This window comes from Macaca nemestrina, chromosome 14 (genome assembly GCF_043159975.1).
Source record: "Macaca nemestrina isolate mMacNem1 chromosome 14, mMacNem.hap1, whole genome shotgun sequence".
In the NCBI taxonomy this organism is placed as follows: domain Eukaryota; kingdom Metazoa; phylum Chordata; class Mammalia; order Primates; family Cercopithecidae; genus Macaca; species Macaca nemestrina.
This window is the reverse complement of record NC_092138.1, coordinates 112,700,832-112,728,489: the sequence shown is the minus strand read 5'-3', so window position 1 is coordinate 112,728,489 and position 27,658 is coordinate 112,700,832. Positions and strand designations below refer to the sequence as shown.

Sequence of the window (27,658 nt, the reverse complement as noted above, 5' to 3'; positions counted from 1 at the left end):
TCCGGGTTTACACCATTCTCCTACCTCAGCCTCCCGAGTAGCTGGGACTACAGGCGCCCACCACCACGCCTAGCTAATTTTTTGTATTTTCAGTAGAGACGGGGTTTCACCGTGTTAGCCAGGATGGTCTCGATCTCCTGACCTCGTGATCTACCCGCCTTGGCCTCCCAAAGTGCTGGGATTACAGGCATTGAGCCACCATGCCCGGCCGGACGGGGTGATTTTTAAAGACTTATCCAAACTCAGGTTCCCAGTTTGGTTTTGTCTGGTTTCCATCTGTGCCCAGGGTGGGCAGTCCAATGCCTAGTGACTTCCAGTGGCCAGGACTAAGACGGTCCTGCCTGTCGTGAGGACCTTGGAGTGCATTCTCCCACTGGATACTGAGGCCTCACTCCTTAGAGCCCCCAGCAGCCCTACTCATGCTGGGAAGACAGGCTCTCCTCACCCTGCTCTGGCCACACAGAAGCCCATGGTTTCCTCAGAGGCACCTCTGGCAAGCTCCTTTCACAAATCTTGCGAAACTTGGCCTGTAGACAATCCAAGCTCTTGACCGAGCTAGGTTTTTGTTTTTGTTTTCTTTCCCCTTAGAGTTTCTACAATATCCCTTTTGAGCAGTTAGGGTTAGAGGACTATGAATGAACTGGACTGTTTGCTACAAAATTAAATTTGAGGGCATTTTAATTAAGTTTGGTTATGAGTACGTCATAGTTTTTATCCCTGGGACACACAAGAGCCTTAAGACATCTTGTGTCTAAAACACTGCATTCTTAGCAACAAGTCCACCAAGGACCCCGAGGGAAGGACCTTATAAGATGCCTTATGTCATTAAAACGAGAATACCTCAGGAACCATTAGTAATGGCCACGTTTGGAACGTTCAACATCCAGTACACTGAAACCTCAGAAAAGTGATTTAGTACAGTGCCAGCATGTTCTTCATATATCCGTTGGTTAAATTCTAAGATGAACCCCAGACATAGGGCTTTGGATTACTATCAGAGCGCCTTTTATGCCTGAATTTCTTCGTTCATTGCTCCTGGGCCTGTGTCATTTGTCCAGCATGAAACTCTGAAGGGGTGTCCCTTGGAAACACAGCAGTTGTCAAATCTGAAGACACCTCACATGGTTCTTGACACAGTGGACGATTACTTCTACTAAAAGATTCTAACCATTGAGGCCGGGCGCGGTGGATCACGAGGTCAGGAGATCGAGACTATCCTGGCTAACATGGTGAAACCCCGTCTCTACTAAAAATACAAAAAACTAGCCGGGCGAGGTGGTGGGCGCCTGTAGTCTCAGCTACTTGGGAGGCTGAGGCGGGAGAATGGCATGAACCCGGGAGGTGGAGCTTGCAGTGAGCCGAGATCACGCCACTGCACTCCAGCCTGGGAGACACAGCGAGACTCCGTCTCAAAAAAAAAAAAAAAGATTCTAACCATTGAAAACCTCTTGCCAAGGGAATTTGTAGGGCACTAAACCTGTGTGGAACAATTTAAATTGAAGTGGATACTGAGAAGTATTCTCATTCACTCCTCCCCTGATCCTAGGGATGGGTTTAATTCAGCAAGCTCAGGACATCAGCTTTTCCGGGCCAGGTTGCAAAAGACATCCAGTTGAGGAAGATGGCCCCAGCCAAAGCAGGGCTGCAGGTTAGCAGGCAGAGGAAGATAGGCACGAAGCCTGCTGCAGAACCAAAAACATCTGCACACATTTTAATTAATTTTGGGTCTGAGTACATCATGGTTTTTTGTTTTTTGTTTTTGTTTTGTTTTTGAGATGGAGTCTTGCTCTGTTGCCCAGACTGGAGTTCAGTAGCATGATCTCGACTGACTGCAACCTCTGCCTCCCGGGTTCAAGCAATTCTCCTGCCTCAGCCTCCAGGGTAGCTGGGATTACAGCCGCCCGCCACCACGCCCGGCTAATTTTTTGTATTTTTAGTAGAGACAGGGTTTCACCATGTTGGCCAGGCTGGTCTCAAACTCCTGACCTCAGGTGATCTGCCCGCTTCGGCCTCCCAAAGTGCTGGGATTACAGGCGTGAGCCACCGCACCCGGCCACATCATGGTTTTTATCCCTGGAGTATATGGGAGTCTTAAGACATCTTTTATGTAAAATACAAGTTCACACCATGTTAAGGCATGTGTGAGGAATGACATGAGAGTTGTAGGCATAGAAACTTTGTGGGTGGTGGAGCAAGGACAGGGTCGTGGGGGCTGGGGGTGGAGCTTGAGCTGTGGCTTGAAGGACAGTTGGGATTTTTTAGGAGCTAAAGGGCAGGAAAAGCAAGTCAAAGATGTTCCAAGCAGAAGGACCTGCCAGAGGCATGGAGGCCAGGAAGCCCAGTGTCCATTCGGGAAGGTCATCTCAAATGTAAGCACTTAGAATAAGGTCATGAGGGCAACGATGACAGCCAGCTTTCCCGTCTCCCCAGAACCTCCACTCCAGGAAAAGCCAGTCCTCCCCACCCGCAGGCTCTGCCGGGCCTGGACTCGACTGTTTGCTGGGCTTCTCTCTCACCAGCACCGCCTAGGAGTTGGTCCCAGGGGGTCCCTCCTACCATCCCCTGCACAGGCTTCAGTCCTGTGTGCTTGGCCCTTCATTCACCAGAGGTGTTAGCTCCTGGTCCATAGACTCGCCTCTTGCCTGACTTAGGCCGTAACCCCAGGAGACTTGAACACAGACAGAACTCCAAACCCTGACACGTGGTCTCGGGGGCATTCGGACCAGCTTGGTAAAAGAAAGGTGTTGAGAAGAATGTATGCATGACCGTGAGGCAGGAAAGGTATAGAGAGGTGGGTGCAGCCTCTGTGATCCTGATTGGGCCAGGCCCCGCCTCTGCCTGTTCTGTGGGGGCGTGGCTCCGTGTCTGAGTGACAGCCTCACCATCCCTCCCAGAAGTAGCAGTGCTGCCCGTGTTTTCTCTCTTGACTGCTCTCCAGGTTCTTGCTCCCTGGGCTGCCTGCTGTATTCCCATGGTGGCCCTGCCTGGTGGCTGCCCATCTGCTTTCTCTGCCCTACTCCTTCCCACCTTCCACAGTAGACTCCCATGGCCCTCTCCTCTGCATGTCCCTTCTCTGGCTTGCATTTTCTCTGCTTCTGCACATCTCGAAAGTTGTAGATTTGGTTCCTATTCACGGTGCCCTTGACCCAGATATTATGCACAATCTCTCAGTAACCATTAGGGCTGCCTGTGCCCTGCCGGTGCTGCAGGGTTGGCATTGGAAAAAATACCTTCCTCCAGCCAGGAGCGGTGGCTCACGCCTGTAATCCCAGCACTTTGGGAGGCCAAGGCGGGCAGATCATGAGGTCAGGAGATTGAAACCATCCTGGCTAACACAGTGAAACCCCGTCTCTACTGAAAATACAAAACAATTAGCCGGGCTGTGGTGGTGGGCGCCTGTAGTCCCAGCTACTCGGGAGGCTGAGGCCGGAGAATGGCGTAAACCCGGGAGGCGGAGCTTGCAGTGAGCAGAGATCGCACCACTGGACTCCAGCCTGGGTGACAGAGCGAGACTCCGTCTCAAAAAAAAAAAAAAGAAGGAAAAAAAAAAAGAAAAAACACCTTCCTCCGTACCCCACACTACTTTCTTGTACGTTCTTTCTTTGCTAACTGAAAGTTATGGGTATTTACTGTCACTAAAAGATCTATTTGGGTGCTAGAAATCTGTTGAAATATTTCTTTACCATCTTGGCTTCCAGAATGAATCTGGATAATTAAAACTGCTAGCAGACCCAAGTTGTGAGTAGAAGTTATATTGAAATGCCTGTAATAACTGTCGTCTGTTTAAAAAAAAAAAAAAAAAAAAAACTTCAGGCAAGGAGAGTTAAGTGTGTATCATCTTGAGGACTTTAATTTTTTAAAAAGGGTCTGCAGAGCAGCTGGCATCTCATTCTGGGTAAAACAGTCGTTTTCTGAGATGGGCCCAGGTTTCTGTGCATCAGCACATGTGCTCTCAGCAGAAAGCTTGAGCTTCATGCAGACCCTCGGTCCCCATGCGAGTGTCCCCTCACTGGGAAATGCCAGGCCCAGCTCCTCGGGACCCAGGGTAGGTTCCTTCACTCTGCCCATGCGTCTGCCTCTCCCTTGCTCACTGTTTCTCTCGCTCCCCACCCCCAACCTCCTGGCCACAAACCGTCCCCAAGGATGAGCCATCACAGAGACCGTGGGCACGCTGACGGGCCTAAAGGCCAAACAGGAAAGGGGAGAGATAGAGAGAGAAGGAGAGGAGGAGGAAAACGGAATGGCCCACTGGAGGGAAGTGGAAGACAGTCCCATGGGGCTCTTGGCACCTGATGGAAACTTTGTTGGAAACAATACGTTTCTGCCATCCTGACCTTTGTCTCTCGTTCCTCCCTGATGCCATCTTGTCTTACTGGCTTTCTGTCCTGGTCAGAGCTAGATCACATTGAGAGAGAAAGAGCAGGGAGCATCTGTGGGCAGAACCCGGTAGCCAAGGGTGGGAGAGGGATTTCTCAAGGCAGCCCCTCCCTGGACGGGGTGGGGGTGTTGGTGCGCAGGCTGGTCGGACCCTCCCTTTGCACGGTCTGCATGGAGTGCTCCTCTTTTGGGGAAAGGACTGTGCCGCTGTCTCCATGTTGCGAAGCCTCCTTGAGGCCTCTGCCTCCCACTGGTACATGTTCCTCCTTGGCCTGGCGCAGCTCAGGTAGTACATAGGTGCTTCAGGTTATTTCACACCATTGACTCCTAGACTCTCCTCCATTCTTGGAGGTTTAACAGCACAATATAGTCTACAAGTCTATGCCCTTAAGGGTGTTGTCTAGCAGTCCGTGCCCTTAGGGGTGTAGTCTACCAGTCTGTGCCCTTAGGGGTGTAGTGTACCAGTGTGTGCCCTTAGGGGTGTAGTCTACCGGTGCATACCCTTAGGGGTAGCATCTACCAATCTGTGCCATTAGGGGTAGAGTCTACAAGTTCATCCCCTTTGAGGCAGTTCATCCCCTTTGAGGCAGAATCTACAAGTCCAAGGTTGAGTCTCTGCGGATCTCCAGCTGTTTGCATGCAGGCTTCTCTCCTCACCAGACCCCGGGCTCCCTGAGGTCAGAAATTAGTCCCCATGCCTGGCACATAGCAGACAGGCAGGCAGTGCCCATTCACTCTTGTCCCGCCCCTCTTCTCCCTGTCCCACCATGTCCTACTGATACTGCACAGGGCATTAGCCTTGAGCACGTCCACTTCTCTCCAGCCTGTGACCACTCGCTTCCTCCCCACTCCCGTGTCTCACCTGGTTGCACTGCAGCTCCTGACTGGCATTCCTGCTTCTGCAGTCAGAGGCCCTCCCTGCTTCTCAAGCCTGCAGCTAGACTAAAATGTCACCACATCCCTGCAGAACCAGGGCCAGCTTCCCTGGCTCTTAGGAGGCCCTCACACTGTTTCTCCCCACTCTACCATGAGCCTGTCCCCTGCACACCTCCACTGCCTTCCCTTCATCCCTTCCCCACATACAAGTTTCTCCTTCCTGCTCAACCCCGTCTTCTTCCCCACCGTGTTTTCTCCTCACTTGCTGTATGAACCTGAGCACACCGCCCCGCCCCAATGCCCTGGGCCCCCCTTTCCTCATCTGTGCAATGGGAGCACGAGGTTTTTATAAGGATGAAAAGCACACATGATGTAGTACGAGACGCACAACCAGCATTTCATGGAAAGGGAAGTATTAGCATCAGATCTTTCACCACATGGGGGAGGCTGCTGCTTTCCTGTGTAATGCTCCGGTTCGTCTTCTCAGGATTGCATGTCCCCTGAGGAGGGGGCATGAGCTGTGAACTGGCAGCTTCGGTGCAGCCTAGCCTCTAGCTCCCGTGTAACAGATGGATTGATCCCAGGCTCTGGCCAAGAATCCATTTTCTTCTTCATTTTCCTTCCCTACTGACCTGAGGGTCTTGCTGTTCTGTCTGGGTCGAGAGTTTCCCAGGTAGTTCCTGTCTGCAGAGCCCTTGAAACACAGTTTGGCTCCTGCAGTGCGTTCCCCCTGTGCTTTTCCACTCTTCCTGATAGACCCAGTGCTACTCTGAAGTGTGAAGACTGGATTAGATCCTACTCAGCTTGACCTGGTCTTGTGGAAGGAGGTACATGCAGACCAGAGCCCCCTCCAGGTCGCTGCGACCCTCAGGGGGTATTGCAGAGCCACCTCTGGAGAAATGTCCAGCTCTGGAGGAGACGGCGTTACCTCCTGAGCCCAGGAGCGAGCCTGCCTTGCCTTACTGTGGGCAGTAGGGAGTGTGCCCATCTCGAGAGCAGGACTGGTCACAGCCCTGACAGCAGGAGCAGAGCTGAGAATGCCTTGTGTTGGGGGCTTTCAAAAGCAACTAGTCTGATGCAGCTGTTTCCGCCCCCTGGTTCTAGACTTCAAGAATCTTTGTTGTTTACAGCCTGGCATTTTGGCTGGTCGGTGCCCCTGGACCAGCTTCAGGCGCAGTAGTGTCACTGTAGCACCTGGCCGTGGTTGTACTTCTGACTCCATCTGTGACAGGCAAACTGTCAGGTGGGAGTTCAGTCAGGGTGCTGGGAAAAATTGCAGAGGAGAAATTTTAAGATAAAGTTATAGGAAATAGACACAAACCTTCTTGGAAGGCCGGTACCAAAAGCACCCCCATTCCTTGTAAAGGTCGTGTGCTCACACGCACCCTGAGGGCCAGTTCCACGTCCGGTGCCTCTTGCCTTTACTTCCACATCGGGCTGCCATCCCCCTATCGAGGGCCTTCCTTACTACTCTGTGATCGAGGTTCACTGCAGTTCTAGAGATGGAGAAGCCAGGAGAGAGAAGCTGAGCCATTTGTTCCGAGTTAAGCTAGAGCCGTGATTGGAATCCAGATCCCCATCATGAAAAATGCAGTGTTAGGTTAACATTTTTGAACTGCTTAATTTGCCAAATAAATTTTGAGACCTCGTAAGGCTCGGTCAAAAGAGAAGTGCGGAGGCTGGACGTCGAGAGGCGTGTATTTGTCCTTCATGTTCTGACATGTTACAAAGTGTAGCTACAGGCTCTAAATAGAGTTCTAAGAATAAGTATAAATTAGAGCCCCGTCAGGCTGTTGAAATGCAAACTGAGTAAAAATAGTTGTCAGACTTCTAGAACTGAATTTGAATCATTTTTCAATCTGTATTAAATCTTTCTATAAAGGGTTGATGCTATTCAGATCAACACTTAGTGAATTCCAGAGCATCCTAGAATGTATTGGAGGTTTTGCAAGAGTGTAATTTGCCATGAAACCATTGGCCAAAACGTAGTATTTTCAAGGGAGATACTGTGATTCCAGTTGTAAAAATATGTCACATGAGAAGGAACTTAATAAGGAACTTTTACATTCACCCATCTTCTCCCAAGCAACACATTTTTGTTCTTTTACATCCTTTTTTTCTTAGGATATTCAAGTGGTTTTTAAAAATAAGCTCCACTAAGAAGTTTATTTGAAAAGGGAGAAGATATTTTTTGGACCCAACATAATGCTAATGTTACCCTTCTTTGAGGAGAAGAATGACTGCCTCCTTACCAGGATCAAAGACAAAACGGTCTGTGGCAGATTTCAGTTCAGGTGCTTGTGGCATTGGCCTCAGAACCTACCACTTGGCTTTGGAACTCATCTTTTGACATTATGTAAAGTGTAGTTATTGTTACAAATTAACACAAGAGCATCAAAGAAGAGGAGTTGCTCCTGGGCCTAAGGTAGACCCTACCAAAAAGTAAGGTAGACCCTTCTGTAAACCAGTAGTTAATTGGGACTGTAAAGAAAGAGAAGACAAAGCCAGAAGTCTCCCTAAGAGTTTGCCAAATGGAGTTACAAGGAATGTTGCCAAGCACCTTTCCTGGGGCAGGAGGGTGTCCTGGGAGTGGGTCATACCCCATCTCTATAAGAATCAAATCAGATAAGCTTTTCTCCCCAGGCGATCATGTGGGCCTCATCAGCAGTTAAAAGCTCAACTTCTTCCAGAATAGATAAATTAGGGCCCACACTGTGAGGCTCACAGTCCCTAGTTGAAGGACATATGTGCTCTGAGCCCACCGCCAGTGCTGAGCTGTAGCTCCCATTGATTCTACTCTGGGGAAGGAAGCCCAGACCACACTAGAAAAGCAGCTTCCCCTGAATGTGTTTTCTCACAAATGAGGAATAAAAATTTAAACCCGAAAACCAGCTGTCCAATAGCTTATCTATTTTGCTAAGTGGCATCCAAAAACTCTGAAGTCATAAGCCTTGCTTGAGCCAAGATTATGCAGTAATGACCAATTTCTGGCAACTTCTCTTCCCAAACACTTCACCGTGCCAGTGAATCCATCCATTTACATGACCACATTTCCCTGTAACTGGTGGAGCTGACAGTTCTCCAGGGCTTGGAGCTCAAGTCACTGTGGAGCAACTGTTCTGATCAAGGTCCCTCGGCCTGTGTCCCTAACCCTCAGCTGCTGATGAGTAGACAGCCTCCTCTGGCACACGGTCTTTCTGATCAGCAGAGGAATTAAGTGGAGTGGCTGTTATATTGAGGATTCAGAATTGTTCCTTTAAATATCTGCTTTCCTGCTGGGCACAATGGCTCATGCCTATAATCGCAGCACTTTGGGAGGCTGAGGTGGGAGGATCACTTGAGCCCAGGAGTTCGAGACCAGCCTGAGCAACACAGCAAGACCCCATCTCTACAAAATCCAAAAAATTAATTGTACCTGGTGACACATGCCTATAGTCCACCCTTTTTGAGAGGCTAACGCAGGAGAATCAATTGAGCCCAGGAGGTCGAGGCGACAGTGAGCCATGACCGTACCACTGCACTCCAGCCTGGGTGACAGAGCGAGACCCTGTCTCAAAAAAAGAGAGGAAGAAAAAGATCTTTCCTACTTTCTTGCTAAGGCAACACAGGACCCACCCCTAGTCCTTTTTCCATGCCAGGACTATAATAGAGAGAAGGTGTCACTGAAAACTGGTGCCTTTTCTAAGTATTTTACTTGTGAGAAAAACAAAACTGCTGCCTGGCCAGCTTCAGGCAGCTTTGCCTTTTAATGAATTGGCCACACGCTCGCATATGAGGTCATCGGCCTCCAGCATCGTTTTGACTCCCTTTCAGGGTTGTGTTTCCAAAGGAGCTGGTTGCTGATTCCACCTTTTCCCTGCCTGTCCTGCCGCACTCTGGCCAGTGCACCCCTCTCTGCATCCTGGCTTATGGATCAAGTCTCAGCTCACTGGGCTTTGCATGCCTGGCGTCATAAAGCACTCAGCTAAGGAACTCTCTGCAGAGTTGGTGAGGCTGTACCCTGCAGAACTATGGGATCGCATGGTTAGGGTCTGTCTCATGTCCGGGATACACCCAGTATTTCAGAAAACACGAACTGATTGTGATATCAGCCATCCCCACACCACCTCTTACCAGCTGTGTTATTAGGCACGTGGTCTCCCCTCCCAGCCTCAGTATTTTCATCAGTTATAAGAACCGTAAGGCACTGTGTGTAGGTTAATTGAGATGATTCATGCAACGCCTCATCTGCCCAGCAGGAAGATGCAGTAGGAGTAGTTGTTCTCTTCCTCGTGAGGCAATCCCTGCTGTGTTTCGACTGACTGTGTGACCAGGGCTGACGTTGGGGGCCAGACACCCCCTCTCCTAACTGGCACCCCTAGATCTTCTGCAGAAGTTTGCAAGTCTCAGACAGGCAGCCCTTCCCGTTCTAAAATCCTCAGCCCAAACAGTCTTATTCTGGCTATAAATAAAAGTTCCTGCTACACAGAGAGCAGCAGCTCGTCAGAAGCAAAGCCGGGCACGAGCCAGATCCTAAAATAAACCCCCGGCTGTGGTGAGGCGGCGTTTCTGTGGAACGGCCCTCCCTGCCTTTCTCCCTGCCCCTGTGGGTAAGTGTGATCATAAGGGGCTGGAAGTATTGCTCTGGAGAATCGGTAGAGATGGGGGCCTGTTGAAAATGGTGTGACCATGAGCCCCGATGCAGCTGCTGGCATCTGCAGAGCCCAAGGGGCACAGCAAGGGCTTCATGGGTGATCAGAAGGCTTTCCCTGTGTCTGCCTGCCCCGTGAAGGTACCTTTCCAGTTTGGCTCTTGTCCCAGCATGACTGCATAGCTTGAATACCAGAGTGTGAGCTCACAGCTGCAGAGGGAGGGCCAGGGCAGGCCAGGCCAGGCCCCTTTGTCCAAGAGAGGCCAACTCTCCTTCCTTTCTCCTTGGTAGCTGCCCCCTCCTTGGCAGTCCACACCCCTGGTTGTTTCCCTGAGCCTCCCTCCCCAGTGTCTGGACCTGAACCCATGCAGTGGGTGAAGTTTGTCTCTTACCCATCCACGCTCAAAACTGAGCCGCTGCTGTGAGTCAGGCAATATTCTAGGCACCTTAATTAATAATACGGTGCCTAGACTATGTATTAGGTGCCTACTAAAATACGTATCAGCAAATACGTATTAGGTCCCTACTGAATGCCCCAGTGCTGTTATTTCGAGCAGTTCCTGGGATTGTTTGGAGGGCAGGAGAAGACAGCTGCTGCTGGCCGAGAGGTCGCCCACACCAGCAGCACGCGGAGGACCTGCATGTAGCGCTCTGCGTCTCACGGAACGTCCGCAGAAACCTTGTGGGAGAGGGGCTGCTTTCATCCCTGTTTTAAAGATGAACAGCTTCAGCTAAGGCTCGATAAGTTCAGTCACTTCTACTAGGGCACACAGGCAGAGATGCCACGAGGGGCAACTGGAGACCGTGCAGTCAGCAGCTGCCCTGTGCCCTCTCCCGGAAGAGGCACCACGCTGTGGGAGTCTGCCCCTCACCTCGTTGAATTAAAACCCGCTAAACACACCGTGTGGTTGGTTAGGAAGACACTTCTCCAACTTAGTACATTTTGTGATGACACAAAAGCCATTTGTGTGTGTGTAAATCAGGTGCTAGTTATTGCAGGGCACGTGTAAGCACAGAGTGACTTTACATGGCGCCAATGAGGCTGTGTCAAGACTCCAGAAGGAGCTGGCCTGGAGCATGACTCTTAAACTAGGCGGCAGCAAGACAAGGTGAGCGGGAAGTGTTTAGCAAATCTCGTGGCAGTGTCTGGGTGTTGGGAACGAACATCTGGCCGATCTGAGAATTTGGGCTCCTGCAAAAGATTGAGCCACTCCCTGAAACAGTCATGCAAGGGTTTCCTGAAGGCGGCACGCCGTCCCACCGCTCAGCCAGTGCATCCCGCTCGCTGTCTTCTCTGTGGACCTTCCCAGCCAGCAAGGGAGCCTTGCCGTGTGCAAGCGTCCTCCAGAGATGCGATGGAAAACCCAGAAAGCCAAGCCCTTCACCCCGCTGCCATCCCAGGAAGGCCCAGAGTGAGCTCCCAGGCCTGCAGCGCCATCCTGGGTAATTGCTGTGAAACACTGAAGTGTTGCGTGGAGCCTGCTGTGAGGGCTTAGGTGAGGGCGGCAAGCCAGGGTGTACCAAGTAGGGTGTCTGCCCCCCCGAGCTTCTCCTGAAAGAAGGATATGAAGGGAACTTCACTTGTACAGGTACTTGAGCGTTCAGTGCTGGTCGCGTGCATGACACTTCCACTGATTCATTTGACCATGGCCGAGGGTTGGCCTTGAGTTTGTGGGTTAGATGGGGAAAGCAGATGTGTAAGTGGTAGTGAGTTCTTAGGGCAGATGTCATGGATCTGCTGTGAGATCTAGCAGCAACTGGAGCTCACAGGAGTGCAAGGAGGGAGGAGCTTGAAACTCCGGTCAGTGCAGCCAGGAAGGGGCCACAGCTGTACACACAGGTGGAACTGAGAGGGTTGCGTTGTCCCTCGAGTTATAGTAGCTCTTTGTACACGTTAAAGGGTAGCTTTGCCAAACTGCTTAAGGGCCAGCCATGGTGGCTGATCCCTGTAATGCCAGCACATTGGGAGGCTGAGGCGGGCAGATCACTTGAGCTCAGGAGTTCAAGACCAGCCTGGGCAACATAGAAAGACCTCATTTCTACAAAAAAATCAAAAAGTGAGCCAGGCGTGGTGGCATGCACCTGTGGTCCCAACTACTCAGGAGCCTGAGGCAAGAGGATTGCTTAAGCCCAGGAGGTCGAGGCTGCAGTGAGCCTGGGTGACAGAGTGAGACCCTGTCTCAAAAGTGAAAACAAAAAACGACTTAAGGATGAGTGGCTTTGACCTCTTGTTAGTTTAAAACTTCATTTGTCCTCCTCTTCTTCCTCTTTTCCGTGGGTTCTGAAAATCCCCAACCACAGCCAACACAGAGAATGTGTCAGTGGGTGGCACGCACATTTGTGTTGGGCTTGACTTTCCTCACGTCCCAGCCTCTGTAGTGGGCCAACCAGTGAGCCCAGCAAGGTCTTTGTTTTGTTTAATTTTGTGACTCGTTCATTCACCCATATCTGCAAGGACTTTGGACGTGGCCACCCCCACAGCGCTCTCCACGCTCCCCATGGTGGTAGCAGCATGGTGGCAGGCCTTTGTAGGACACGGTGACATCACATCATTAGGTTCTCTCCACGTGGAGGCTGCTGACCAGTGGTCCTAGAACGCCTCTGTCCCTTCTTCAGCAGCAGAGCCCCAGCCTGGGGTGCTCACTGGACCCCAGAAGCCATGGGATTTGCTGTCACTTCTCAGCACAGTGTCAGACCTTCCTGTCTGATGAGCATCTGGGGGAGTATAGCCTTGTGGCTACAAGGTGCCATCAAAGGTGTAAGATCACATTTGTTTTTATTTGAGATAGGGCCTTGCTTTGTCACCCAGGCTGGAGTACAGTGACTCTATCTTGCCTTACTGCAACCTCTGCCTCCTGGGCTCAAGTGATCCTCCCATCTCAGCCTTCAGAGCAGCTGGAACTACAGGCACTCACCAGCACCCCCAGCTCATTTTTGTGTGTTTTGTAGAGATGGGGTTTTGCCATGTTGCCCAGGCTGGTCTCAAACTCCTGGGCTCAAGCGATCCACTCACCTCAGCCTCCCAAAGTGCTGAGACTGCAGGTGTGAGCCACCATGCCCAGCCTACTTCGTTTGTTTAAAAAAAAAAAAAAAAAAAAAAGGCGGGGGGGAAGAAAGAAAAGAAAAAAAGAAAGAAAATGAGTTAGGAAGAGAAATGGACTCAGACATCGTTAGCATTTCCATAGTGCAGCTTGCCAGCCACGCTTAGGGTTTGAGCCCTTCCTTTCCAAAAGCATTCAAGGTAGATTTCAGTGTTTAAAAGTTGCAGTGTTTGATGCTTAAGGAATAAAACCTGAGAGATTCGTCCAGAAATTCAAAATGAGTAATTACAACGACATTGAATTTAGCCGTGAGGTTCCTGAGCAGGCAAGACAGCGATGGACCACACAGGTTTTATTTTCTGTCCCAGCGGAGCATGTGGCCATTTAGACAGCCCTGAGGACAGCGCTGTTCACTCTCCAGCCTCAGGGCCCTTCTCAAGGGAGGAGGTGCTGGGCGTGGGTATCACAGTGGCCTGAGGACTGGGGGTTGCTTGGCGTGATTGGTGGCCCCTGTTAGAGTTACTATGAACGGCCTGTCACTGCGCAGCTACTGCCAATCTAATTACTTTTTCTCTTTTCTGTTTTCTTCCCGTATTCTCGTTTTTGTTTGTTCTCCACCTGGATTCTGTAGTATAAGTCTGTGTTTAGGTCCTACTCCCAGGATTTCGTGCCTCACCACCAAGCTTCCGTTCCGCCTTTCCTTCCGCCTACCTCCTCTTCCTCTCCACATTTCCCACCTGCCCACCAGGCTCAGAGCTCTGACTTAGCCGTGCCAGCCATGGCCGGTCCACCTCCCAGCACCGTGGACGGGCCTCTCTCGGCTTCTCAGGAGAGCAGCTTTCATGGGAATACTGTCTGCCTTCCTTCCGAAACCTCTTTCACTGACTCGGTGAGAACTCAGCGCGCACACATACACACACACACACACGCACACATACCCCTGCACGTGGGGCTGCACGGTTTTTTAAAAAGCGGTTTCACGGTTCCTGAAAGACACTTCACTAGCAGTCGGGGTGCCAGCGCGCACCTGCTGGCAGCATTGCTGAGCCGACCGCTACTGAGGGTCACGAGGTGCAATGGTAGCCCATCTGTTTCCAGAGCAGAATTGACTCTTCTATACAAAGTTCTGTCAAACTAGGAATCTGATTTTCCACAAATAGATTAGTGGCCATTTAGAGATGAAGTTATCAGACGTATAAGATACAAAATGCTACTAGCTTTCCATTTAGTTGTCTGTTTTTAGGGAAAGGGTGTCACACACCCCTTTGCAAGTGTGGAGGTGACAGATTCAGGGCAAGTGTCTGTTTGGTTGCCTGTGGTGCCGATGACAGAAGCCTATTAAAGTGCCTGTAGCGCCTCGTCCAACTCAGAAACGCTGCCTTGCCGATTGGAGCAGAGAAGTACATGGGGCAGAGGAAGTGCAGGCAGCGGACCCCACTCCCCAGTGTGTGGGATTGTCTTGATGTGTTGCTTCTTTCCCTGCATAATCGTTTCCCGCCACACTGGGGACCCCTGCCGTCTCCACTACAGTGGGGCCGTCTCTCCAGGATGATTTAGCCCAGGACACCATTGGAGAAGCAGCTGCAGGAGACTTGAGTCCTCTCTAGCGCAAAGGCAAGAGGTGGCAAAAGCAGCTTTGCTCTCTGCACCTGGGGAGAGCAGAGTGCAGGCCGTGGCGTCCCCTGGCCAGCTGTGAGGGCGGGTTGGAGGGCCTGGCCCATGTATCTTTCCTCTCGTCCTGTCTCCCCCAGAGTGAAAACGCCAGTGAGGAAGCTGGTGAGGGTGAATATGTCAGTCTGTATTCCTCTGGCCAGAGCAGCGAGGAGCTGGCTCCCTCTCGAGGAGTAAGTAACCTCGGGCGGCCTCCTGCATGTGGCCTGGCCTGGCAGGGCTTGGGCCCTGCCCTCCCGAGGCCGCTTCCCCCGCACCTGCTTCTGTTGGGCTGAGCCCCCTCCTGGTCACCAGCAGACTGGGCTCCTGCAGGCTGCTGGGAGCCAGCTCGGCCCTTGGGAGAGGACATGGCTTCCAGGTGGAGGTCTGCCCTTTGCTCCTGCTTCAATGCGTGTGGCACTCCTCAGAGCCTGGCCAGATGGGTCTTCTAGAAATCTCTGGGAGCAGCATGGCACGGGCCCCGGCTGTGTATCCGGTGCTCTCTGTGGGGTTCCTTCCTCCCTCATCTTCTGGTGTTAGCTTCATCTTCTGTCCCTCATGCAGAGGGAGGGACTCTTCTCCCCATAGGGCCTTTCAGACCTTCATCTCCCTCCTCCCCAGCATGTCCCATTGCTCCAACACTAACTGCTTCCGAGGAAGTGGGTGAGTCTGGCCCATAGCCCCTGCCGTGGCTATGCACACCCCCTCCTGAGGGAGGCGCAAGGTACCCGACGTCAGCACCCTCGTGACGCTGCTGTCCCAGCTCCCGACCGTCGAGGTACGACAGTTCTATTGAGCAATCCACTTTCCAAGTTCTGCTTTGCCAAACATGAGCAAGTTCAAAAGCTTCAGAAATTGCTCTCCCCACGAGCCCAGGTGGGACAAGTTCCTTGAAGGGAGGCCCATGAGGAGTGGAAGACTCCCAGTGATCCACCCCAGGGCAGGGCCCCGCCCATGAAGAGCTTGGTCACACCCGTTAAGGTGGTTCTCTCAGCACCTTACAGATTCAGAGGCACACAGAGAGCCAGCCCTGTTTCAGACATTAGCAAGCTGTAGAACACTGAAGAGCGTTCACTCTAGTAGGATTTGACCCACTGTCCGTGGGGGCTGTCTCCTCTGCTGACCTGTGCCTCTGGCACCCCCTGGCTCAGCCTCCCCATGGTGAAGTCCATGCGCAGGGAGAGGCCAGCTTTGCACAGCTCTCTCCCTCCACGGTGACGCTTCCAGGGCCCACTGGCTCCTTGCCTCGAAGCACTATTTCTGTATTTGTCCTGCCCCAGTTCTCCATCAGGCCTCAGCAGCGGACCAGGGATGTTGGAGGGCCATGTTGTCACTGAGTAGGGCCAGCCCAGGGACCCAGGAGGAAGTGAGTCTGCCGGAGGAAGAGGGGACTGGCACCCCAGGGCCTGAGCAGCTGGCCCTTTGGGGACTGAACCCTGTTGAGCACTGCAGACCGGAGGACTTCTTTAACTTTAAATCGGCAGAGTGTGGTTCACAACAGCAGAGCCCAGTGGTTAAGGGCACAGGCTTTGCAGGTAGATAGCCCTGGGTTCAAATCCAAGCTCTGCTGTTTATGAGCTGTGTGGTCTTGGGCAGGGTCCTTGACTTCTGACCTCTGTTTCTGTGCATGGAGTGGGGACGATGGTGTTAGCTCACTAACGAAGTCAGATGAGGAGAAGCAGACAGAGCCTTGAGCCCAGCGCCTGGCTGTGCTCAGGGGGAGCGGCTATGACAGTCTTCTTTGAGGAGGTGGTTGAGGTGGCTTTGCCTAGATTGGCAGCTTACCGATGTTACAAATAGTGGCACCTTTCACTTTCTCCAAAGCCCAAGATGCTAGTCTCCAGGGCTGGTGTTTCCTGTGATTAACGGCATTCATCGTTAATTTGTTCACATCTCAGATTGCTCCATAGGAACTTGCACTCCACGGCCACTTGCAGGCAGGAATGCTGGGAAGACAGAGCAGCCCCGCAGTGGGCCCCTGTCCAGAACTCAGCACCCACTCCTCTTTCCAGGAACCACCGACTGGGAAAGACGGACATCCCAGAGATCCCTCAGCAGTCAGCAACGTCCCTGGGAAGGACAGCAGAGACGGCAGTGAGAGGTAGGAAGTGGACCCAGAGGAGCTGGGTCCCCCAAGAGCAGCATACCCACTCATGAGGCCTGCCTGAGCGGCCCCTCCCAGCTGGCCCCTAGGCCTGAGGGTGTCTCAAGTTGAAACTCTTCCTTCTTTCCTTGTTTCCTTTTTTTGTTTTTTAGATACAGAGTATTGATCTGTCACCCAGGCTGGAGTGCAGTGGCACAATCGCAGCTCACTATAACTTTTAACTCCTGGGCTCAAGCGATCCTCCCACCTCAGCCTCCCAGGTAGCTGCGACTACAGGCATGCAGCACCTCACCCAGCTGATTGTTTCAGTTTTTTGTAGAGACGAGGTCTCGCTATGTTGCCTAGGCTGGTCACCAACTCCTGGCTTCAAGCGATCTTCCCACATCAGCCTCCCAAAGTGCTGGGCTTACAGGCATGAGCCACTGTACCTGGCCCTCTTCCTTTTTTTCTGATTCTCAAATAATACAAGCTCAGGGTAGAAACTGTTGAAAAGCATAGAAAACTGCACGAAAGCAAGAAAAATCACTAATTACCCCACCCTGCAAAGGCCTTCACTTGTAGTTTGCCATTACTTCTTAATTGTTTGCATCTATATTATCTACCTTACAAATTACCCACAATAGCCTTGTCTTGTCTTTTTCAAATCCCAGGCCAACCTTCCTTGGTCTTGGCCTCTTTCATGTTGACAGGGAGTGTAAAAGACACCCCTCCACCTACAAACTTGTTTTCAGGGACATTTCTAGACATATGTGGGCATGTTGTGTTGCTAACAAAAATGTCTTGTATATCTTAATTTTTTACAGCCAAGATCAGGAGCTGTTCATTGCATTTAGTCACTATAGCTCTTTAATGTCTTACAACATTTTTTTGGTTTTGTTTTGTTTTGAGACGGAGTCTCACTCTGTCACCCAGGCTGGAGTGCAGTGGTGCCATCTCAGCTCACTGCAACTTCTGCCTCCCGGGTTCAAGCGATTCTCCTGCCTCAGCCTCCTGAGTAGCTGGGACTACAGGCATGTGCCACCACGCCCAGCTTATTTATTTATTTATTTATTTATTTATTTTGGTATTTTAAATAGAGAGGGGGTTTCACCATGTTAGCCAGGATGATCTCGATCTCCTGACCTCGTGATCCGCCTGCCTCAGCCTCCCAAAGTGCTGGGATTACAGGCGTGAGCCACCGCACCCGGCCACATTTTTCAATATTAGCACAAAGCAAACCTGACCGAGTATAGAAATATGTAGTGAATTTCCCCAGTATGCACTTGTGAAATATGATGTGTGGGGTCTGCAAATGGGCACTCCCACTGCAACTTCACATTGACTTCCCCTTCACTGTGAAATGTTCCATGTGTTCAAGCTTTTCCTCCCTCCTTAGGTCAAGCTTTAGCGATCTCTGGGGTCTTTGGTGACCTTAGAGCAAGGGAGTGCCCGCTTGTCATTATCAGGGCTCAGGGCTCAGGTTGAAGAGGCAGTTAATAGCAAAAGAAAAAGAAATGAGAAAGCATTGCATAGGAACCTGTTGAAGAGGGCCACCTGCCCAGCCTGCCTCCTGGCCACTCTTATGCTCTCTGATTTGTCTGTCTGACTTGTCTGCCCAGACTGAGGTTTCCCCAGGTGTGAAGCCAGGAATGGTGTGGTTTCTAGGTTAATATCTGGGGCAGAGTGTGTGGGCTAAGCAAATGCAGCTCGTGGGTGTGCCACCAGCTTCACCAGATCCCAAAGTATCATCTTCAGAGTTCCAGATGGTTCTCGTGAAAGAGAAGGATGAACACTTTGACTGCTCAGAAATAATTGTGGGATGTTGTCCCTCCATCAAGGCCAAACCACAGGCTAAACATTGACGAGACATGGAGCAGGGTTCTTGTCAAGGCTGGGCAGGGCCCACTCTGACCCATCCATATTCTTTTACTGAAGGCACTTTTTTTTTTTTTTTTTTGAGACACAATCTCGCTCTGTCACCCAGGTGGAGTGCAGGTGCGATCTCGGCTCACTGCAGCCTCCACCTCCTGGGTTCAAGTGATTCTCCTGCCTCAGCCTCCAAGTAGCTGGGTTACAGGTGAGCACCACCACACCCAGCTAGTTTTTCTATTTTTAGAAACAGGGTTTAGAGACAGGGTTTCACCAAGTTGGCCAGGCTGGTCTCGAACTCCTGACTTCAAGTGATCCACACCACCTCCCAAAGTGCTGGAATTACAGGCGTGAGCCATCATCACGCCTGGCATAAAGACACATATTTTTACATCTCAGATACCTGGGGATAAACTGCGACCTATGACCACAAGACTGGCCAGTATAAAACAGAGGAACGTGGAAGAAAATGCCAGGGGAAAGCCGGGTATATCTGCAGGCCCAGCTTCCACTCTCCCCAGAACAGCCTAAGCTGGGAGACTCATCTTGGACACTCCCGGCCGTCCCACCTTCCCCTTTGTGGGGAATGTTCTCTCCCATCCTTCCGCTGGCAACTTGGGCTCAGTGCTGCAAGCCTCGGCTCACCCATCCCATTCCAGAAGCCTCCCGACCTTTAGACGAGCCCAGACCCCCTGCTTGTGCTTGTGGAACCCTTCTGGGCTTCTCCGTTCTCTGTGCTACCGTGACCACTTGTTTTAAATTCTGTCTCAAAAAAAAAAAAAAAAAAGACTGGGCACGGTGGCTCATGCCTGTGATCCTAACACTTTGAGAGGCCAAAGCGGGAGTATCACATGAGTCAGGAGATCAAGACCAGCTGAGCAACATAGTGAGACCTCATCCCTACAGTGAACAAAATTATCCAGGTATGGTGGTGGGGGCTTATACCTGTAGTCCTCGCTACTTGGGAGACTAAGATGGGAGGATGGCTTGAGCCCAGGAGGTCAGGGCTGCAGTGAGCCAAGATCGCGCCACTGCACTCTAGCCTGGGCTACAGAGGGAGACCCTGTCTCAAAAAAACAAATGAACAGCTGGGCCCGGTGGCTCACACCTGTAATCCCAGCACTTTGGGAGGCCAAAGTGGGAGGATCACGAGGTCAGGAGTTCGAGACCAGCCTGACCAACATGGTGAAACCCTGTCTCTACTAAAAATACAAAAATTAGCGGCCGGGCGCGGTGGCTTACGCCTGTAATCCCAGCACTTTGGGAGGCTGAGGCGGGCAGATCATGAAGTCAGGAGATCAAGACCATCCTGGTCAACACAGTGAAACCCCATCTTTACTAAAAAAGAATACAAAAAGATTAGCCAGGCGTAGTCCGGGAATCTATAGTCCCAGCTACTCGGGAGGCTGAGGCAGGAGAATGGCGTGAACCCGGGAGGCAGAGCTTGCAGTGAGCCAAGATTGCGCCACTGCACTCCAGCCTGGGTGACAGAACAAGACTCTGTCTCAAAAAAAAAAAATTAGCAGGACGTGGTGACATGTGCCTGGAGGAGACTCAGAAGGCTGAGGCAGGAGAATCACTTGAACCCGGGAGGTGGAGGTTGTGGTGAGCCAAGATTGTGCCACTGCAGTCCAGCCTGGGCAACAGAGCGAGACTCCGTCTCAAAAACAAACAAACAAACAAAAAAACAAATAAATAAATTCTGTCTCCTGCTAGACTGAACCCTCAGGGACAAGAGGTTATGTCTGCTTGATTCACAGCTCTTTCTTAGTGCCAAGCAAAGGGTCCCGTGGCGAGTTGGTCCTTGGAGAAGATGGGGAGCAGCCTCAGCAGCAACGCGGCTTTCTCTCCCATTCTGCTTGCCCCTTTGCTCCTCCTCTCCCTAAATGCTGACTGTGCAATGGGCCTTGGCAGAGAGTGGCTGAGACCATCGCTCAAACAGCTTAATGGACCCTTTTTATTTTCCCAGCGGAATCACTTCCGTGGACCGATGGGACATCCGGAGGCAGCAGGGAATGTCCTGTGGCCACACAGCCAGTCAGTAGCAAAGCTGAGGATCCAGTCCATAGCGATGTAGCTGCCATCGGAGCAGGCGTGTTCTGGGAGCAGTTTTGAGCCGTGCACGCCGGCACTGCCTTGGCCTCCAGGCATCAGGAGCTGGGCTGGTTTGACACTTGCAACACAAACCACTTCTCCCCTCAGGGCCCCAAAGTCACCAGATGCTCTGGAGTCGGCTCAGTCGGAGGAGGAAGTGGACGAGCTGTCCCTCATCGACCACAACGAAATTATGTCCAGGCTGACGCTCAAGCAGGAGGTGAGGACTTCCCAGGCCGGGGTTTTGCAGCCTGGCCCCACCGAGAGCAGGTGGGGCTGAGGAGACTGTGATCTTGTCATAAGCAGAACAACCCCAGGAGGCTTAGAGACCAACTCTTTCAATGCCGCTGGGGAGCCTCTGGGCTGTGGGCTCTGGAGGGATAGACACCAGGAGAAGTGCGCCGTCTCCTGATGCTTCGAGAAAGTGATCTTACACAGGTCAAGTTCTGCAGCCTCTGTAGCAAAAGATGCCACAACTCCCGAGGGTGCGGAGATGAAATCCATATAAATGCTCTGCAGACAGAACCTGTGTGTGGTCGGCCCTCACTAATGGGAAACTTTTTCTGTTGTTGAAAATATAGCCCTACTGTAGCTTCAGCCTGGGAGACACCAGCTGGGTGTCTCCCTGGGAGGCCAAGGCAGGGGGATGGATTGAGTCCAGGAGTTCAAGACCAGCCTGGGCAACATAGCAAGACCCATCTCTTAAAAAAAAAAGAAAAGAAAATTCAGGCCTGGACACTGTGGATTCCCTGGTCCTGTGCCTTGCCTGCAGCACCTCGTTGGTGAAAACAGGGCCCAAACCTGTGACAGTGGAGAGGAAGCTGGACCGAGAGTGCCCTGCCTCTCCCTCCTGGCGTGCAGTGCTGGAAGTGCAAAGGAACAGCTTCATAAAGCAGCCTTGGCCCGCACGAGGAGGCAACTATTTTGGAGCTTCGATTTGATGACACATAGACAAAAGGGCAGATACCGTCCTTTGCACACTCCTAGGCAAGAATGCGCTGGCTCTGGCCATGGCAGGGAGCAGCCCAGGAAGGTGTCTGTGCCTTGGACTGTCACACGCAGGCAGGGCTGGTGGGGGTACTCGCACAGCTGGGCTTCTCTGCAGAGAGAAGTGTCATTTCATGATCCTTGCCATAAATGTCTTCCTTAAAATCAGGTCAAAGGCATAACTCCCACTCCCAGAGGTAAACCCAAGACAATCTCAGGCCTCTGGAGTCAGGAGGTAAAATACCAAAGCCCAAAAATAAAAAGGTGGACGAGTCTCGGAGTGCGTGCCACAGCTGAGAGGGCTGGTTCTGTCCCCTCCAGCGTTACAGAGCAAGGAGCATTGAGGGGCAGGGGCAGAAACAGGCCTGGGGGTTTGTCCTGAACCTCCGTCCCTGGCCCTAGTCACAGCTCTTTTTGGCTGTATGCTGGGTGACCTCTGTTTGGCCGCATGGAAGCAAGACTTGCTGCTTAACAGGCAGGTGTGGTGTGCAGCATCAGATGTCATTGAATATCTCTCTAATGCTTTGCTCTCCTCTAATGAAGGGCCCCATGGAAGAACCTGTGTCAATGCAAGTAACTTCTACCTCCACCTGGGGAGATGGATTTAGATTTAGGGCAGCTTGCTGCAGTTTTGGGGAACATGAACATGCTTGGAAATAGTCCCCCTGCCTCCACAGGCATCCTGGGCTGCACTGGGAACTGTCTTGCCCCCGGGGGGATCCTACTTCACCTCTGACTTGTGGTTTGGTGAGCAGAGAAGGATGGATGGTGCTGTGTCCCCTGGCCCAAGTTGTGTGCTCAAAACAGTGACATGTCCTGGTGCCTTGGTGCCGGGGCAGCTCCCAGGCCATCCAGCTCCCAGACTCAGTCCAGTTTGTGGCTGTCACCAAGCACAAGGCGAGTCTGGAGGGCACCCCTGGCATTGCAGTGCAGTCACACTGCTCCTGGGCCGAGGCGCACAGGAGAGGGGACTTGGGGTCCCTGCGTTGCATTTTCTTTGTCACCTCATTCCTGCCTATTTCTTCCTAAACTGACTCTCTGAAGGGCGTACTCTGCCTCATACCTTCCTTGGCTGTTTTCATTACAGGGTGATGACGGGCCGGATGTCCGCGGAGGATCTGGGGACATCTTATTGGTCCATGCTACTGAGACTGACAGGAAAGGTAGGGTGCCCTCTCTGCAGCGGCCTTTGTGTCAGCAAGCTCACTAGATTGGGGCTGATCCCGCCCCAGGTGCCACTCGGCCTCCCATCACTATCCTGTCCCCTTCTGGCAGCCAGCCCTGAGCAGGTCTGATGAGCAGTCCTGGGGCACCTGAGTCAGAGCAGGGAGAGCCCACCTTGGGAGACAAGTAGATCATGTTCAACTCCAGGCATGTGTGGCGTCTGTCCTCCACTGGTACAAGGTAATGACTGCAGGGCCTCCAGGGTCCTTGAGGGGCTCAGCGCATAGCAGGTGCACCACAGACAGCGCCTTGAATGGTGGCGTGTCACCCAGTAGTACCACACTTAAGATAACATGCAGGTACCTTTTGATCCCTTTCCTGACTGCTGAGTCACTCTGTTATTCCAGACCATTAGACCAGACTTCACTCACATACTCCACGAGGACATTCTTGAAAGTTTGTTCCATCCAGGAACCTTCGATTCTGTAGCAGCGGCCTCAGTTTCACAGCACACAGCTGCCCCACCCCACCACGCATTCAGTGTGCTGATTGAGAGGGCTGGAAAAGCAGGGACCATCCCCTAATCCCTAAAATGCCCTGTTGGGGGGACTCTGCTAGCAAAAGAGCTGTCATTCCCAGTCATGTTCTGGAAAGGAGGTGCCAGTGACCTGGTGGGGTGCGGCCGCAGCCCCCTTCACTGCCTACCCTCAAGGGGCCAGCACCACCCGGCCAGCCCACCTCTCCACACGCTGCTTTGCTTTTTACATTGAAAAAAATGATTTAAAAGATGATGTCAGAGCAATGGTAAAGTAAACTGTGGAGGGAATGAAAACGCCCCCACCTTGAAATCCTAGCCCAGCCTGTTTCATTTCTTTTTTTTTTTCTTTTTTTTTTTTTTTTTTTTTGAGACAGAGTCTTGCTCTGTTGCCCAGGCTGGAGCGCAGTGGCGCATCTCGGCTCACTGCAAGCTCCGCCTCCCGGGTTCACACCATTCTCCTGTCTCAGCCTCCCGCTGTTTCATTTCTGTAAAGGACTCTGTCCCTGTGTTTCCTCAACACGTTTCCCAAAACATGTGACCTAGAATGACTCGGGGAATTTCTGAATTATGGAAGTAGTACTAAAAAATATTTACGTTGCAGAAAATTAGAGAAAAAGAAGAGATGGCTCCCGCAAACTCACCGCAGCCACTGTTCCGCCCTCCCCTTCACTGTTCCCTCACCCTTTGTTTGTTCTGACCAGGGCAGGGCCCAGACCTGGCGATGCTGCATCCTAGCCCCAGCTGTGCCATGACAGGCTCGGAGGGCCCCTGGGCAGTCCCCAGACTCCACTTGTTGAAGGGGTGAACGGTGCCCATTGTTATGCGGATTACGTGAGGGAGTGTGAAACCTGCCCCCCACGTCAGTGGTCAGTGGTGCAGGGGGCGTGATCAGCACCATCCTGAGCGCAGCCCTCACTTGGCTTCTCTGCAGTGAATCCCCTCCCTGCCTGACACAGTGGGGCTCCATCCTCAGCCAGGCACAGGAGTGACTTTCATTGCCTTTTTGTCCACAGTGAGGGGCTGAAATGGGAGCTGGCTTCAGACCTCGGCTCCAAAGGGTGAACTCCACTGTCCTGTTGGGTACAGCCAGCTGTGGCCAAGGCTGGAGGGGGCCCCGAGACAGGACAGCCAAGAGGCTTCTGGCTTTTGCTAGCTGGACCTGCTGAGAGGAGGCTCTGTGCCGGTGGGAGCTTTGCCTGATGTTATTAGCAGGAGGGTTGGAGGCTCCCCAGAACCAAGGTTGTACCTAGGAAAGTATTACTGAGGCAGAAGCCATGGCTCCACTGGGAGGGTGAAGCACCTTGTGGCAGGTAACAAAGCAAGCTCCTTGGGCAGGTGCTTCCTGCAAGCCATAGACTGCACCAGCAGCACGAGCGGCTGGGAGCCCCATGGCTCAGCTGTGGACCCCAGCCTGCCGAGCAGCACTTGGCAGGGAGAGGCCACGTGGGGGTGCTTTGTGGTTGTGCGGCTCTGCTCTCAGGTGTCAGGACCTGCGTGGGAGAAGGTCAGGTCAGCCTTGGCCTCAGGCCTCAGCTTAGATCCTGTCTGTCCCTTGGCAACTGTGTGCCAGGCCTGTCACTTAGCCCCAGAGCTTCCAATTCCTTGGGAGGAAAATGAAGGACGGTTTTGGGGCCTTTTAGGGCTGTCACGAAGACCAGGTGAGCTAGGGTGCACAGAGTGCTCAGGGCCACACCGAGAGTCCTGTGATCACTAGAGGAGTGGCACGGCACTGCCCGTCCCAGAAGCCAGGTGCTGTCCCATCTGCCGTAATCCAGGGCACAGCAGAGGAGGGAGGGCTCTGAAATTGGGCAGACATGGGCGCAGACCCGGTGTCGTGGTGTGGCCTCGTGCCTGGGCTCCTCCTCCCTCGGTGGGGTAACAGGCCTCTCTGTCCTTGTGGGATTGCTCTGGGCACTGAAGGATGTGGCGTATGTTCAGAGCGTGGCCCAGTGCTCACCAGCGAGTCCCACGAAGTCGCCATGGCTACTGGCAATGATGCACCGGCAAAGGCCAGTTGACTTGGGCCCATTCTTCTAGAAGCAGGTGTGGGTCTATGCTGGCCATCTCTGCTTCCTTCCTGAAGCACTCTTTGAACACAAATCCAAGCTTGACAGTGAACTTGGTGGGTGTGGGGGCCCAGGAATCAGCCCGAGCACGGCGCACGTGGGTCCTGCTGTGGTTCCCAGCCCGGAGCCTCCCTCACCTGCCGGCCCCACCCCATGCAGCCTCCAGTGTAAGAGCAGGCATGGGTTTTCCTCTCTTGTTTGATGCAGGAGGGGATGGAGCAAGGGTGGGGGCAGGAGCCAAGCCAGCACGGCTCAGCTGGAGACATTGGTTCCTCAAGGTTCCTCTACCCAGCAGCTCGGCAATGAGTGAGAAGGTGGGAGCAGGTGGTCTGTGCCCAGAGCACAAGATTTAAGCCGTGCATGTGTGCGCCCAGCCTCACAGTGAGGAGCACGGCTGCGGAGCCTCCTTGGGTCTCACACCTCAGCAGCCATGGGGGATGGCTGCAGGGAGTGAGTGTGGCCACCTGTTGGCTCAGGCAGTGTCCTACGTTTTAAAATTCCACTTTTTTCTGTAATACTAGAGACAGCACAGTTGAGAAGGTGTCACCACAGCAAATAAATAAGGCTGTTGTAATTCTGGGAAGTCTGGGAGTCCCTGGCTGGTACCAGCCTCCTCTTAGAGGAGGCAGGCGTGGAGAAGTGAAGGGTGGAGCTGCCAGCCCACATCTGCCCAGTGGCTGGCACCACGCCCCTCCTCGGTACCCGGCCCAGGCTGTGCCTCTTCAGCCTATCCCTTAGGACTCAAAACGTGAAATTTCCCCAGATTTTTGGGTTGGACCCTACCATCTAAAAGTACTGGCTGGGCACAGTGGCTCACACCTATAATCCCAGCACTTTGGGGAGGCCACTTGAGGCCAGGAGTTTGAGACTAGACTGGCCAACATGGTGAAACCTTGCCGCTACTAAAAATACAAAAATTGCCAGGTGTGGTGGTGCGTGCCTGTGGTCCCAGGTACTCGGGAAGCTTGAGGCAGGAGAATCACTTGAACCCAGGAGGCAGAGGTTGCAGTGAACCAAGATCGCACCACTGCACTCCAGCCTGGGCGGTAGAGTGAGACCCTGTCTCAAAAATAACAATAATAATAATAATAATAATTTAAAAATAAAAGTACTGCCTAAGATTTCGTTTCAGGATCCTGCTGACAAGTTTGAATTATTTCCTTTGTGCCCATGATGGCTAAGACCCTCTGAAGCATTAGACTCAGACAGGCAGAGCCTCTCAGAGTCTAATCCAGAGCTGGCTCCTACCTGGAACAGGCGTGCCTCCGGGTTTTGATGCCTAGGGCAGGCATCACTCATCAGCCTAAGTGCCCTCTTCCACTGGGACCAGAGCTGGCCTCAGCTCCCACAGCACGGTTCTCCAGGCAGCACCATCATCAGTAGAAAGTGCCCATGAGAGAAAACCCATTCCTGTTTTCCCTCTCTGATCTGCCATTTCCTTTGAGAGATGGACAGAGAGGACGTGTGACTTCTCTGGGACATGCAGGCGGAGGCACCAGAGGGGGTTCCCAGGCCCTTGGCTCCCTCGCCCGTCCCACTCCCCCATGCCGTCTCCCCTGCCTCTCTCAGAGCAAGGACTCAAATCCACCGCAGCTCCCACCCTCAGCCCTCTGCACCCTGACAAGCAGCTTGTGTTGCTTTTCCCTCTAGATTTGGTGTTGTACTGCGAGGCCTTCCTGACCACCTACAGGACCTTCATCTCCCCAGAGGAGCTCATCAAGAAGCTGCAGTACAGATATCCTTTCCCGCCTGACCCACGGCCCCTGCGCCATGGGCATTTCAGAGAGAGAGGAGCCCTCTTGCCCCTCGGCCCTCGTGGGGGAAGCTGAGCAGCATGTTGGGTGGCAGTGTGATTGAAGTGGGGACACAGGAGCCCCACGGACCGAGGTTCCCACCTCTACCCTCCTGCATTCGAGCTTTGAGCTCGGGCAAGCTCCTCATCTCTTAAAGGGTCGAGTGAAATGATGTGAAGAGGCTGGAACGCAGTCTGGGAATGTGTGCCTGGTGGCAGTTGTGATCATTGGATGATTCTAAAGAAGAATTAGACATGCCGCGGACTGGGAGGGAGCGAGTGTGCCGGTCCTGCAGACGCCCCTGCAGAGACCCCCATGGTCGGCTCTGGCAGCTTCTCAGAGCTGAGCCCCAGGACATTGGGCACAATGGACACCAAGACCCAAATAGAAAGCTCAGGGGTCAGCACAGTCACCTCCCCCGCAGCGGACTCTGCGACTGCCACATCCACAACTGGAATGGGCTCCTGTCCCCAGATCTACCTCACGGGCC

General features: G+C 52.6%; 1 protein-coding gene across 15 annotated transcripts in view; it reads left to right on the top strand.

Moving 5' to 3' along the window:
* The window catches only part of LOC105464055 (Rap guanine nucleotide exchange factor 1), a 160,180-nt gene that overhangs the window by 118,613 nt on the left and 13,909 nt on the right, over positions 1-27,658 (top strand). For 8 of the 15 annotated variants that reach the window (XM_071078483.1, XM_071078477.1, XM_071078475.1 and 5 more), the window contains 6 exons: positions 13,556-13,813; positions 14,676-14,768; positions 16,587-16,675; positions 20,729-20,840; positions 22,695-22,770; positions 27,026-27,113. In XM_071078483.1, coding sequence (XP_070934584.1) covers positions 13,556-13,813; positions 14,676-14,768; positions 16,587-16,675; positions 20,729-20,840; positions 22,695-22,770; positions 27,026-27,113 — 716 coding nt within the window. The remainder of the gene's footprint in view (positions 1-13,555; positions 13,814-14,675; positions 14,769-16,586; positions 16,676-20,728; positions 20,841-22,694; positions 22,771-27,025; positions 27,114-27,658) is intronic. The other 7 variants (XM_071078488.1, XM_071078487.1, XM_071078485.1 and 4 more) reach the window with 2 other exon arrangements.